This window comes from Aethalodelphis obliquidens, unplaced genomic scaffold (assembly GCF_003676395.1).
Source record: "Aethalodelphis obliquidens isolate GAN/ISIS:26980383/991018 unplaced genomic scaffold, ASM367639v1 scaffold38, whole genome shotgun sequence".
Taxonomy (NCBI): Eukaryota; Metazoa; Chordata; class Mammalia; order Artiodactyla; family Delphinidae; genus Aethalodelphis; species Aethalodelphis obliquidens.
Window position 1 is genome coordinate 18,839,306 of NW_020837982.1, and position 13,419 is coordinate 18,852,724.

General features: G+C 49.9%; 1 protein-coding gene across 2 annotated transcripts; it reads left to right on the top strand.

Moving 5' to 3' along the window:
• Nucleotides 1–5,247: 5,247 nt before the first annotated feature.
• PLD6 (phospholipase D family member 6) lies at nucleotides 5,248–9,757 on the top strand. 2 transcript variants are annotated; one of them, XR_003438089.1, is made up of 3 exons: nucleotides 6,652–7,678; nucleotides 7,828–8,273; nucleotides 8,393–8,507. XR_003438089.1 is itself a non-coding variant. In XM_027131311.1 (2 exons), exons 1-2 carry the CDS (start codon nucleotides 5,436–5,438, stop codon nucleotides 8,638–8,640), a joined length of 852 nt encoding a protein of 283 aa, XP_026987112.1. In that variant the 5' UTR covers nucleotides 5,248–5,435; the 3' UTR covers nucleotides 8,641–9,757. The 2 variants fall into 2 exon arrangements, 1 of the variants encoding a protein (XP_026987112.1); XM_027131311.1 differs by lacking the exons at nucleotides 6,652–7,678; nucleotides 7,828–8,273 and adding an exon at nucleotides 5,248–6,039 and having other exon boundaries at nucleotides 8,393–9,757.
• The last annotated feature ends 3,662 nt before the right edge of the window (nucleotides 9,758–13,419 follow it).

Below are 13,419 nucleotides of genomic sequence, written 5' to 3' on the forward strand. Positions count from 1 at the left end.
TTCTCATCGGACATTTTGGAGGCCAGAAGACAAGGGGGTTGATATGTTAAAGGTCTAAAACAAAAAAGTCAACCGAGAGTCCCTATCCAGCAAATCTGTCCTTCAAAAGTGAGGGAAAAAGCAAGACATTACCAGATAAAAGCTGAGAGGTTTGTTGTCATTAGACCTGTCCTGCAAGAACTGCTCAGGGGAGTCCTATAGGATGACATGAAAGGACACTGGACAGTACCTCAAAGCCCTATGGAGAAATAGAGATCTCAATAAAGATAAATACATGGGCAATTATAAAAACTAGAATTACTATAACAATGGTTTGTAACCATACTTTTTGTTTTCTATAACCAAGAAACATACCTTTGAAGAAAAAACTATTAATGTGAAAGCTTGTGTTACTGTAACTTTGGTTTGTAACTCCAAATTGTGTTTTCTACACAGTTTAGGAAATACATTGAGAAGAATTACTAGTTTCTGTTTTGTGGCACATGACGTATAAAGATGTAACCACCAAAAGGGGTGGGACAGAGCTGTAAAGGAGGAGCATTTTTGTTATTGAAGTTAAGCTGCTATAACTTCAAATTAGAATGTTGTAACTTTAGGATGTTAAATGGAATGCTTATGGTAAACACAAGGAAAATGGCTACAGAATATATGGAAGAGGAAGTTAAGAAGGAGTTTAGACAGCTCACTGCCAAAAAACAAAAAGAAAAGGAGACAGGAATGCAAGAAATGAGGAACCAAAAAGCTATAGGGCATACAGAAACATAGGCTGTAAGTCAGAAACGTTTACAAGAGACAAAGAAGGATATTATATATAACAAAAGGCTTCTGTATAATAAAGTACAGCAAGAAGTTATAACAATTATAAACACTTAACATAACTAATGCCCAACCATCAAAATATATGAAACAGAAACTGAGAGAATTGAAGGGAGAAATAGTTCTACAATAATCGTTCTACCCCACTCACAATAATGGATTAAAAAAACAGAAGATAAATAAGGAAGAAATGCTCAGGGGATAGTCCTATAGTCCTTTAAACACCACAATAAACCAACTAGATCTAACAGACATTTACAGAGCACTCCTCACAACAGCAGCAGCATACACAGTCTTCTCAAGTGCACTTGGGACATTTTCCAGGAAGACCATAGGTTAGACCTCAAATTAAATCTCAGTAGATCTTAACATATAAATATCATACAAAGTATCTTCTCTGACCACAAGATGAAGTTCGAAATCAATAACATAAAACTGGAAAAGTTACAAAATTGGGGAAATTAAACAACACTTTTTCTTTTTGAGTATAGTTGATATACAATGTTGTGTCAGTGTCAGGTGTACAGCCCAGTGATTCAATTGTACATGGACATATATGCATTCTTTTTCAGATTTTCTCATATAGGTTATCACAGAATATTAAATAGAGTTCCCTGTGCTATGCAGTAGGTTCTTGTTGGTTACCTATCTTATATACAGTAGTGTGTGTGTGTTCCTCCCAAGCTCCTGATTTATCCCTCCCCTCACGTTTCCCCTTTGGTAACCATAAGTTTGTTTCTGTTTTGTAGATAACGTTCATTTGTGTCATATTTTAGATTCCACATGTAAGTGATATCATATGGTATTTGTCTTTCTCTTTCTGACTTACTTTGCATAGTATGATAATCTCTATGTCCATCCATGTTGCTGCACATGGCATTATTTCATTGTTTTTTATGGCTGAGTAATATTCCATTGTGTATATGTACGACATCTTCTTTATCCATTCCTCTGTCAATGGACATTTAGGTTGTTTCCATGTCCTGGCTATTGTAAATAGTACTGCAATGAACATTGGGGTGCATGTATCTTCAGATTATGGTTTTCTCAGGATATATGCCCAGGAGTGGGATTGAAGGATTATATGGTGATTCCATTTTAGTTTTTTTTTGTTGTTGTTGCGATACGCGGGCCTCTCACTGTTGTGGCCTCTCCTGTTACGGAGCACAGGCTCTGGACGTGCAGGCTCAGTGGCCATGGCTCGCGGGCCCAGCCGCTCCGCGGCATGTGGGATCTTCCCGGACCGGGGCACGAACCCGTGTCCCCTGCCTCGGCAGGTGGACTCTCAACCACTGCGCCACCAGGGAAGCCCTCCATTTTAGTTTTTTAAGGAACCTCCATACTGTTCTCCATAGTGGCTGTACCAATTTACATTCCCACCAGGAGTGTAGGAGGGTTCCCTTTTCTCCACACCCTCTCCAGCATTTATTGTTTGTAGACCTTTTGATGATGGCCGTTCTGACCGGTGTGCTCGTGCCCACTGTAGTTTTGTTTTGCATTTTTCTGATAATTACTGATGTTGAGCATCTTTTCATGTGGTTTTTGGCCATCTGTATATCTTCTTTGGAGAAATGTCTGTTTAGATCTTCTGCCCATTTTTTGATTAGGTTGTTTGTTTTTTTGACATAGAGCTACATAAGCTGTGTGTAGATTTTGGAGATTAATCTCTTGTTGGTCACTTTGTAAACAATACACTTTTTAAAAAATTGATTTTATTTATTTATTATTTTTGGCTGGGTTGGGTCTTCGTTGCTGTGCGCAGGCTCTCTCTAGTTGCGGCGAGCGATGGCTTCTCATTGTGGTGGCTTCTCTTGTTGCGGAGCACGGGCTCTAGGCACGCAGGCTTCAGTAGTTGCAGCACGTGGGCTCAGTTATTGTGGCTTGTGGGCTCTAGAGCGCAGGCTCAGTAGCCGTGGCTCATGGGCTTAGTTGCTCCGTGGTATGTGGGATCTTCCCGGACCAGGGCTCGAACCCATGTCCCCTCTATTGGCAGGCATGTTCTTAACCACTGCAGCACCAGGGAAGTCCAACAACACACTTTTTTTTTTTTTTTCGGTACACGGGCCTCTCACTGTTGTGGCCTCTACCGTTGCGGAGCACAGGCTCCAGACGCACAGGCTCTGTGGCCATGGCTCACGGGCCCAGCTGCTCCGCGGCATGTGGGATCTTCCCGGACCGGGGCACGAACCTGTATCCTCTGCATCGGCAGGCGGACTCTCAACCACTGCGCCACCAGGGAAGCCCCAACAATACACTTTTAAACAACCAATGGATCAAGAAGAAATTACAAGGGAAATTAGAACAAATGAAAATGAAAACACAACAAAATTTATGGGATGCAGTGAAAGCAGTGCTAAGGGGGAAATTTACAGCTACAAATGCTTATATTAAAAAAGAAGAAAGATCTGAGATCAATAACCTAACTTTACAACTTAAGGAACTAGAAAACAACAAACTAAACCCAAAGCTAGCAGAAGGAAGGAAATGATATAGATTAGAATAGATTGGAAAGCTTAGTATTTTTTGTTGAAAAAAACCTCCGGTTTCTTTGCATGTCTAGTAGGCTTTGGTTGACAACTGGACATTTTTGATAATAGAGTGTAGCAACTCTGGACTTTATTTTTCTGAGGTGGTTGTCCTTTGGAAACTTACCTGGACTTAAACGTCAGCATCTCTTCCCCTGCACTCTGCAGCCACTGGTGTGTCTGCTCGTTTTTTTAAGATTATTTTTATTTATTCGTAGGGGTCACCCCTGAGTCTTTCTAATGTGGTAGTCAGCAGTGATTTTGGTTTAACCCAAATACTCTGAGCCTGTAGGCCTCATACCCTCTGCTGATCAATCTGGGTTGGGGAATGCTTTCAAGCGCCCCTTGGCTTTCACTTTTCCCCATGCTCTCCTGGGTCTCTCCCACTCATACATTGCTCCCCAGTTAGCCAGGGATGTGGGGAGAACATAACTCAGCCCTTTTATGGTTTTCTCACTTCCAGGATGTCTGTCACATTTTTGACTGATCTGCTGCTTGCCCTAACTTGGACTGCCTCTTGGGTTGGTAAGGCTGCGTGTTTTGATCATTCATTCACAACTGAATCCACCATTTTTGGCCAGCACAACTGTAGGTTTCTGCAGCCAGTCCCGCATTGGTAAGACAGCTACTTTTTCCAACCAGGGTTGAGGGGTGGGTTTTGAAGGGATGGGAGCCTCAGTCCACAGGGCCACGGACTCCTCCTGCTCCTATCCTAAGCACCGCCAGGTTTTAAAAGCGAACACTTCTCATTTTGTTGTCTGCCTTTGCGGTATTTCCAGTGCCCTGAAGTTGTTGTTCTTGACCATTTCCCCCAGTTTTATGGGGGTTTTTTGGTTTTTGTTCTTTGCTGCACCGCGAGGCTTGTGGGAGTTTAGTTCCCTGACCAGGGATCGAACCCCGGGCCCTCAGCACTGAGAGCTCGGAGTCCTAACCACTGGACTGCCAGGGAAGTCCCAATTTGTTTGTTCTTTGCAAGGAGGAATTGAGCACCTCTTTATACTGCAGTGACAGGAAGTCCTTCTTCTCATTCTTTATTATCATTTCAAATGAAGAAAGTGAGGCTCAAAGAGATGAAGCCACTTGCCTGAGGTCCTGCAGTTAGGAAGCAGGGGAGCCAGAGTTAAACTCAGGAACTCTATTAAAAAAGTTTTATTTAAGCCACGTAATTTGACAAGTTTTACATACGAATATGCCCGTGAAACCATCACTACCACCAAGATAATAAACATATCTATCACACGTCTCTTTCTAATCCCTCCTGCCCTTCCCTCACCTCTAGGCAACCAGAGATCTGCTTTCTGTCACTATAGTTTGCATTTCCTAGAATTTTATATAAATGGAATCATAAGTCTGTACTCTTTTTTTCTGGCTTTTTTCAGTCAGCATAATTGAAATCCGTCCATGTGGTAGTATATATCAATAATTTATTTCTTTTTATTGCTAAATATTCTGTTGCATTAATATGCAAAAGTTTATCTGTTGACGGACATTTATGTTGTTTCTGGATTTGAGTTATTACAAGTAAACCTGCTCTGAACATTTGCGTACAGGTCTTTGTGTGGGATACGCTTTCATTTCTCTTTGGTCATACCTAGGAGTGGGACAGCTGGACCATATGGAAGGTGTGTGTTTAAGATTTTAAATAAACTTTTAATTCAGAATAATTTTAGATTTACCAAAAAGTTTCAAAGATAGCATCTTCCATTATTGTAATTCATTTGCCAAGGTGAAGAAACTGACATTGGTACATTACTATTAAAGTCCAGACTTTATTTAGATTTCACCAGTTTTTTTTTTTTTTTTTTTTTTGCGGTACGCAGGCCTCTCACCACCGTGGCCTCTCCGCTCCGGACGCGCAGGCTCATCGGCCATGGCTCACGAGCCCAGCCGCTCCGTGGCATGTGGGATCGTCCCGGACCGGGGCACGGACCCGCATCCCCTGCATCGGCAGGCGGATTCTTAACCACTGCGCCACCAGGGAAGCCCCTGTGGGTTTTCTTTGGTTGCCCCCTGGGTCCTTTGGGCGTTGGGTGCGCAGGCGCAGTGTGGGCGGGCGCACGTAGGCGGCAGGCGGGTGCGCAGGCGCAGTGGGCAATGGGCGCCGAAAGCGCAGGAGCAAGTGCCCTGGAGCGGAGGGCGCACGTGGACCGTGGACGGCGGGCGCACAGGCGCAGTGGGCGATGGGCGCTGAATGCGCAGGCGCAGGTGGGCGGCAGGCAGGCGCGCAGGCGCAGTGGGCAGCGGGCGCACGTGGTAGGCGGGGCCTCAGACGCCAAAGGCGAGATGGGGCCGTTACGCTGGCAGGTGGTGGCTGCTGTTGTCGGAGGCCTCGCGCTGGCCCTGGAGGCGCTACCCGCTGTGCTGCGCTGGCTGTGGGCCGGGCGGCGGCCGCCGCGGCGCGAGGTGCTGTTCTTCCCGTCGCAGGTGACGTGCACCGAGGCCCTGTTGCGGGTCCCGGGTACCGCGCCCTCGGGCTGCCCTTGCAACCTGCCCCACGGCGAGAGCTCGCTGAGCCGCCTGTTGCGTGCCCTGCTGGCAGCCCGCGCCAGCCTCGAGCTCTGCCTGTTCGCCTTCTCCAGCCCGCAGCTGGGCCGCGCAGTGCAGCTGCTGCACCAGCGCGGGGTGCGCGTTCGCGTGGTCACCGACTGCGACTACATGGCCCTCAGTGGCTCACAGATTGGGCTGCTCCGCAAGGCAGGTAGGCCGGGCGCGGGGCCTGGGAGGCGGGAGGCAGAGCCAGGATGGCGTGGGTGTTTGGGGCGGGGGCCTGAGGACCGGGGAGACCCTCTCGCGTCCCCTGGCGGCCTTGCAAGGTCTGGGGAAACTCCAAGGTCTCCTCAGGAGCTTCTGTGCAGAGCGTCTGAGCCCGCAACCTGGGCGACAGCCCCGGGAGGGGCCGAGGCTGGAAGCAGGTCTGCCAGCAGAAGCTGGTCAGGCCGCAGGTGTGCAGAGAGGCTGCGTCTGCTTAAGGACCAAAGGGAGGAAAAGGCTTTTCCCCTTAAACTCGTTAGTGAATTTCATTTTGGAGCTTCTGAAATGAATTTTTAAAAATTTATTTTATTTTTTGAATGCGTTGGGTCTTCGTTGCTGCGCGTGGGCTTTTCTCTGGTTGCGGCGAGCGGGGACTACTCTTCGTTGTGGTGTGTGGGCTTCTCATTGCGGTGGCTTCTCGTTGCGGAGCACGAGCTCCAGTAGTTGTGGCTCTCAGGCTCTAGAGCGCAGGCTCAGTAGTTGTGGCTCTCGGGCTCTAGAGCGCAGGCTCAGTAGTTGTGGCGCACGGGCTTAGTTGCTCCGCGGCACGTGGGATCTTCCCGGACCAGCTCGAACCCGCGTCCCCTGCATTGGCAGGAGGATTCTTATCCACTGCTCCACCCGGGAAGCCCTGAAATGAATTTTAAAAATACACTACAACGTGGAGCTGAAATGTTTAGTTGGTGACAGTTAATTTGTTTCTCAGGCTACAAAATGTCAGGGAAGTCAGGTCTGTGGCCGGCCTGCCTCTCTCACTGGAGTGGGGACAGATGAACCCGGATGTGTGAATAATTTTGAAGACGTTCTAAATTCACATCCTGCCTTACCTGTGAATTCTGCTTCCTCCTCCTGCCTCAGTGTGACGTTGTGTCTTGTGTGAGGTATTCGGAGTCTGAACCTCGTGCCCATCTCTCGATCACTGAGGCACCCAGGAAGGACATTCCTGCACCAGCATCTGTTTGACCTGTCGATTCTGGTGGCCGCTGTGGCCGAAAGACGCGTGGGGCCTTTAAGAACTGTCCCGGCTGCTCTCAGCCCAGCTTGCACGGGCCTCTTGCCCGCTCTCCTGATGGGAACGCACTAAAGTCTTCTGCTGCTTTTCCGTCTGCTTCCGCGTGGGCGGGGTTGGAAACCTAGTGTGAATGTTGAGGACCCTTGGCTTCCGCTCTTCCTGGTAGCCGTGTGTTGTCCTGATCTGTTGGCTCTTTCGATGGGGAAACTTGGCTATGTTTCGGCATAGCGGTTTTATTTTGTTTAGGTTTTTAGAGAACCGCAGAACCTCGGGTTTGGGAAGAACCTTAAAGGGCCCCGCGACCAGACCCCGTCTAAACCTTGATACCCCTCTGAGGGCGTCCAGGCCGTCGTTTGTCACTCCCTGTTGAACCGGTCTCTCTGTGAGCCTCTATTTGCCTGGACCGGTTCCAGGCTCTGGGGAGACACTGCTGAACGGTGGGAGGCTGACTGCAGCTGGAGTCCTGAGGCGCCAGGAAGGGTCAGGAGATGTCGCAGGACAGCTGCCCGCGACGTGACACGCATGAGGGCCCATGCTGTCGTGTGAGGAGTGGCAGGCGATCCTGTGGTCGAAGGTGGGAGTCACGAGGAGGGGCTGCCGGGTGCACCTTGGGCTCCGTGGCTCCAACAGGCAGAGAGGCTGTGCGAGCGGGGTGGTCACAGGGCCAGAGCCACGGCTTCAGGGCCAGGGCCCGGTGTCTCCTGTGCTGTTCCCTCCCTCCAGGCTTGTCCCCCTTACAAGGTGCTGACTGAAGGGGATCTGCTTCTGGGCCTGAGTGAGACCTTAGGGGCAAGTGAACCCAAGCAGATGGGTTTTGCGCCAGTCACCACTGGATCGTCCTGGAACCAGTAACTGAAGGATGATGCGGGTCGTGTGCCCTGGCGGGGGTGGGGAGCCTGCCCCGGATCAGGGGCTGGGAACAGGGCCTGTTTCCAGAGGAACTGAGTCACGCGTCCCTGCTGCCACCCGGCCCTCGGCTCTGTGGTCCCCCCACCCCGATGCCTCTGTGTCCTCCACGCCTCCTCCTGGGGCTGGTGGGGCGGGTCCCTGCCTGGCTCAGCCGCCGTCACCATCCAGACATGGTGGTGCCCGCGAAACCGGACACGAGCGCGATCAGTCATGTGAACACATCCATGCTGCAGAAGGAGCCTGAACTGTAGCGATGGGTGGTGAGAGGAGGGGCTGGGGGGAGGGAGCGAGGGGCCCCCGCGTGGGGGTGATGAGACGGAGCGCCCAGCCGGCGGCTCAGTCGGGGTGACAGGCAGCAGTGACGTCTCACTTTTTGCAGGGATCCAGGTCCGGCACGACCAGGATCTGGGCTACATGCACCACAAGTTCGCGATCGTGGACAAGAAGGTGCTGATCACTGGCTCGCTGAACTGGACCACTCAGGCCATTCAGAGCAACCGGGAGAACGTGCTCATCATAGAGGACGAGGAGTGCGTGCGGCTCTTTCTGGAGGAGTTTGAGCGCATCTGGGAGGAGTTTAACCCCACCAAGTACACCTTTTTCCCTCACAAAAAGGGAAGTCGCTGAGACGCCTGCACGTGGGGAGGTGGGGCCGGCGTCCCTCGAGCTGGAGCGACCCTTGGGGGCCACGGCCACATTCCTGCTAGGAGCTGCACGCTTCCGGGGCCGGAATCCCACGTGTTGTGCAAGGAAAGCCAGTCCCGTTAAATTCTCCTTTGTTAAATGGTACAGTTCCCTAGAGAGTGTTGGGGTTTACGAGGAAGAGGCCATGCTGTGCAGCGCAAGGGCGGGCTTTTGGACCAGGTGCCGGGTGCCTCCGTCAGGGTTGCGCGTGCAGGGAGGGCCACCACCTCGTCACGGAGGCCGCGCCGAGCCCCTTGCCTGGTTCTGGGGCCTCCCCGGCTTCCCCTGACCCGTCGGTCCAGCCCTCGGGCCCCTCAGTGCTCCCTCAGCCCCCATCCAGCGGGCGGAACCTGGATGGCCAGAGGTGACGGTCCCTCCCTCCCTGCTGCCTCCAGCTCCTGGGGGGAGGGGCGGGGGATGGCACGGCGAGGAGTGGCCGTCATCCTTGGGAATCACTCAGTAGAAGGGATGAGCACTGAGAGCTTGGCGCCTGGCAGCCCCTGGTGTGTGTAAGGTGAAGTGAGCAATCGTAACACGTGGAAACAGGAGTGTCCAGAAGCTGCTCCTGTTTCCACGTGTTAGGATTTTAATTTTTAGCATTCTCACATTCAGAGAAGTTAGGTTGTGTGTGCATTTAGAATTGACCTTCACCGTGACACTCGTGGCTTTGCTCAGTATCACCGAGGCGAGGCGGGTCCCAGGGGTGGCCTCACTGGGCTGTCCTCGTTCCCGGGGCAGGGATGTGACATGTTTGAACTGTCCCGGAGGCAGCTCCGAAGACATCTGGACAGCAGTTGCTCTCTCCTGTCGCTCAGGCCCGGTGGGCACCCCTGGGTCTCCTCCCTCATCTCCCGGCCCCTGGGGACCCCTCCCCCACATGGCGTGTTCCTCTCGATTTAAAGTTACCGCTGACTTAGAGTGTCAGATACGTAAACCCGAAACTTAGCTTTCCTTACTTAACCAAAGCTGTATTCTCAGATTGGAAGTCACAGACATGGCTTCACAGTGACCGTGTTTCTCCCGAGCTGGGCCCGCCACCTCGAATAAACGCGCTCTCCCCTAGTCGACTAGCGTTGTGTGTTTCTGCCTTTTGTTCATTCGAATGGCGGCTACTTATTAAAACTTTTTTTGGTGGTGGTGGTGGGGGAACATCCAGCTATTTAGAAACCGTTGGCCAAGGCAGGAGCCTCTCGAGGAGTGAAGATTTGGGGGTGTTGCTTGGGGGACCCCCAGTGTCTTCCGAGTGTCCGCCCGGCCCGCGTGGGGCCTGCGCCTTCCTTCCGGAAGCCGGCAGTGTCCGGCGTCCCAGCACGGTGCGCAGCGGACCATCCAGCCCCACCATCCAGGTTGATGTTGCAGAAGTTGTGAAATGAGCTCATCTCACGTAGTCTTTTACTTAATGTAATTTTATTTATATTGTTTTAGTTATTGTCATCGTAGCGGTGGGAATTTGAATCGGAGTTAATCAAGTCCCAGATTAACAGCCTTTCTGAAAGGAAAACATTTTCTCTGAGGGCCTGGGTGCTGACGAGGCTGCAGCACTGAGATCAGCCTCCACTTCGGAGGCTGTTCTGTCCCTTGAGGGTGGGTGACCATACGAGGTGACCAGAGCCCCGCTCTGACGGGAGAGGCGTGAGGAGGGGCAGCTGGGCTGGGGGCAGGGCACAGGCCGGCGTGTCTGGTTCTCCAGGAGAGCCAGAGGGGGTCGCGGCCGAGGCTGCGTGGTTCCCAGGTCTCCGGGTTGTGGAAGCAGGTGGGCGGAACCGTCGGTATTTTCGTGATTCAGAAGGTAGTTCAGGCCGAGTCAGTGGCTTGTGCGGAGCAGCAGTTGTCTGGGGGCTCATCCAGTGATGGGCAGGCACACCGACGAGACCCCCAGAGGTGTGGCTGACATCGGCGGGCAGAGAACACCAGGAGTGACCTGAGCACGGAGGGGAAGAGGCCGGGAGGGGACTTGCGTGGCGTGTCGTCCGAAGCTGCACGCTTTGTCCACAAGATTCTGTCACGAACGGAACCATTACAGGAGGGAATCAACCCCCAGGAGGCTTGGCGGTTGCTCCCTAAGAGGCATCGAGGTCAGCTCCCCTCTTACTGCCCCCCGCCCCCGCCCCCGCCCCACAGGCTCCTGGCCAGCCTCGTGATTTTGGTTCAAAGTCGTCATTTTAACTACGGGGCAGTGATGCAGCCTAACAAACCTGACAGGCAAAGTTAATTAAACATTGGCACAGTTAACGTGTAAAATATTTTAAACTCATGCAACCCTTGTGGTAAAAAAAAAAAGTGTCCTGGTAGTAGTTTGTCCCGTAGCTGTCAAATACACGAGAATGTTGGGTTCAAACAGTGCAGTTCCATTGTATTTAAAGCACTGTATTGGTTGCACTGAAGTGTTTTGTTTGTTTGTTTTGCGGTAGGCGGGCCTCGCACTGCCGCGGCTTCCCCTGTTGCGGAGCACAGGCTCCGGACGCGCAGGCTCAGCGGCCATGGCTCACGGGCCCAGCCGCTCCGCGGCACGTGGGATCTTCCCCGACCGGGGCACGAACCCATCGGCAGGCGGACTCTCAACCACTGCGCCACCAGGGAATCCTCTGAATTGGTTTTTAACGCAACTGACTAGTTTAAAAAAACACTTCACTCAGATTCACATACCATAAAACTCATTCTTTTAAAATATGCAGTTCGGTGTATTAACATTCTGTTAAGAGATTATCAGTTATTAGTGTATTAACAGAGTTGTTATTTACTATATTACCAGAGTTGTGCAGCCATCACTACTGTCTGCTTTCAGAGTGTTTTCTTCGCTCCAGAAAGAAACCCTGTTTCTGTGGATTTACCTGGTGTGGATGTCTTACATAAATGGAATCCACAACCTGTGGTCTCTGGTCTCTGCCTCCTTTCCCTGAGTGTAGTGCTGTTGAGGGCTGTCCGTGTTGTAGCAGGTGTCAGCATTTTACTTCTTTTATAGCTGAATAATAACGCATTGTATGGACAGAACACATTTTGTTTCCCTGTTTGTCAACTGATGGACATGGGGGTAGTTTCCACCTTTTGTCTGTGACAAATACGATGCTGTGAACATTCACATACGAGTGTTCGTGTGGGCATGTTTTCGTCTCTCGAGTATATACCTAGGAGTGGAATTGTTGGGTCATATCACTCTGTTTAACCATTTTAGAAACTGCCAGACTGTTTTCCAAAGCGATTGAATCATTTTACGTTCCCACCAACAGTGTATCAGGGTTCCTTTTTCTCCACATCCTCACGAACAGAAAGCTATTATTTGACTTTTTAAAAAATTAGTTTTAAAAATGGAGGTATAATTGAGGTACAATATTCTGTAAGTTTCAGGTGTGCGACAGTGACTCACAGTATTTAAGGGTTATATTCCATTTGCAGTTATAAAATATTGGCTCTATTTCCTGTGTTGTACTAAATATCCTTGTAACTTATTTTGTACATTGAAGTTTGTACCTCTTAATCCCCTACTCTTATCTTGCCCCTCCCCCTCCCATCTTCCCACTGGTAACCACTAGTTCTCTAGATCTGCCTCTTCCTTTTTTGTTATGTTCACTAGTCTATTTGATTTTTTAGATTCCGCATATAAATGATATCATACAGTATTTGTCTTTCTCTGTCTGACTTAGTTCACTGAGCATAATATTCTCCAAGTCCATGCATGTTGTCGCAGATGGCATTATTTCATTCTCTTTTATGGCTGACTAGTCTTCCATTGCATATATGTACCACAGCTTCTTTAGTCATTTACCTATTGATGGACACTTAGGTTGCTTCCATATCTTGGCTGTTTTAGATAGTGCTGCTATGAGCATTGGGGTGCGTGTATCTTTTCCGATTAGTTTGTTCATTTCCTTTGGATATGTACCTAGGAGTGCAACTGCTGGGTCACATGGTGGCTCTGTTTTTACTTTGTTTAGAAACTGCCAGACTGTTTTCCATAGTGGCTGCACCAATTTGCATTCCCACCAACAGTGTGTGAGGGTTCTCTTTATTTCACATCCTCACCAAAGGGTGTTATTTGTGGTCTTTTTGATGATGGCCATTCTGACTGGTGTGAAGTGGTATCTCATTGTGTTTTGTTTTTTTTTAGTTTATGTATTTATTTTGGGCTGCGTTGGGTCTTCGTTGCTGTGCACGGGCTTTCTCTGTGGAGAGTGGGGACTGCTCTTCATTGCGCTGTGAGGGTTTTTCATTTCAGTGGCTTTGCTTGTTGCGGAGTACAGGCTTTATGCATACGGACTTCAGTAGTTGCAGCACCTGGGCTTGACAGGTGTGGCTCAGAGGCTCTAGAGCGCAGGCTCAGTAGTTGTGGCACATGGGCTTAGTTGCTCTGTGGCACGTGGGATCTTCCCAGACTGGGGCTCAAACCCGTGTCCCCTACATTGGCAGGTGGATTCTTAACCACTGACCCACCAGGGAAGTCCCATCTCATTGTGGTTTCAATTTGCATTTCCCTGATGGTGGACGATGTTGAGCATCTGCTTATGTGCCGGTTAACCATCTGTGGTTTTTATTTGTAAAAAAACTTCTGTTCAGGTCTTCTCCCCATTTTTTAATTGGGTTGTTTGCTTTTTTGATGTTGAGCTGTATAAACTGTTTATATTGATTATATTTTGCATATTAACACCTTATCAGTCATATCATTTGCAAATATTTTCTCCCACTCAGTAGCTTGTCTTTATGTTTGTTGACGGTTTCCTTTGCTGT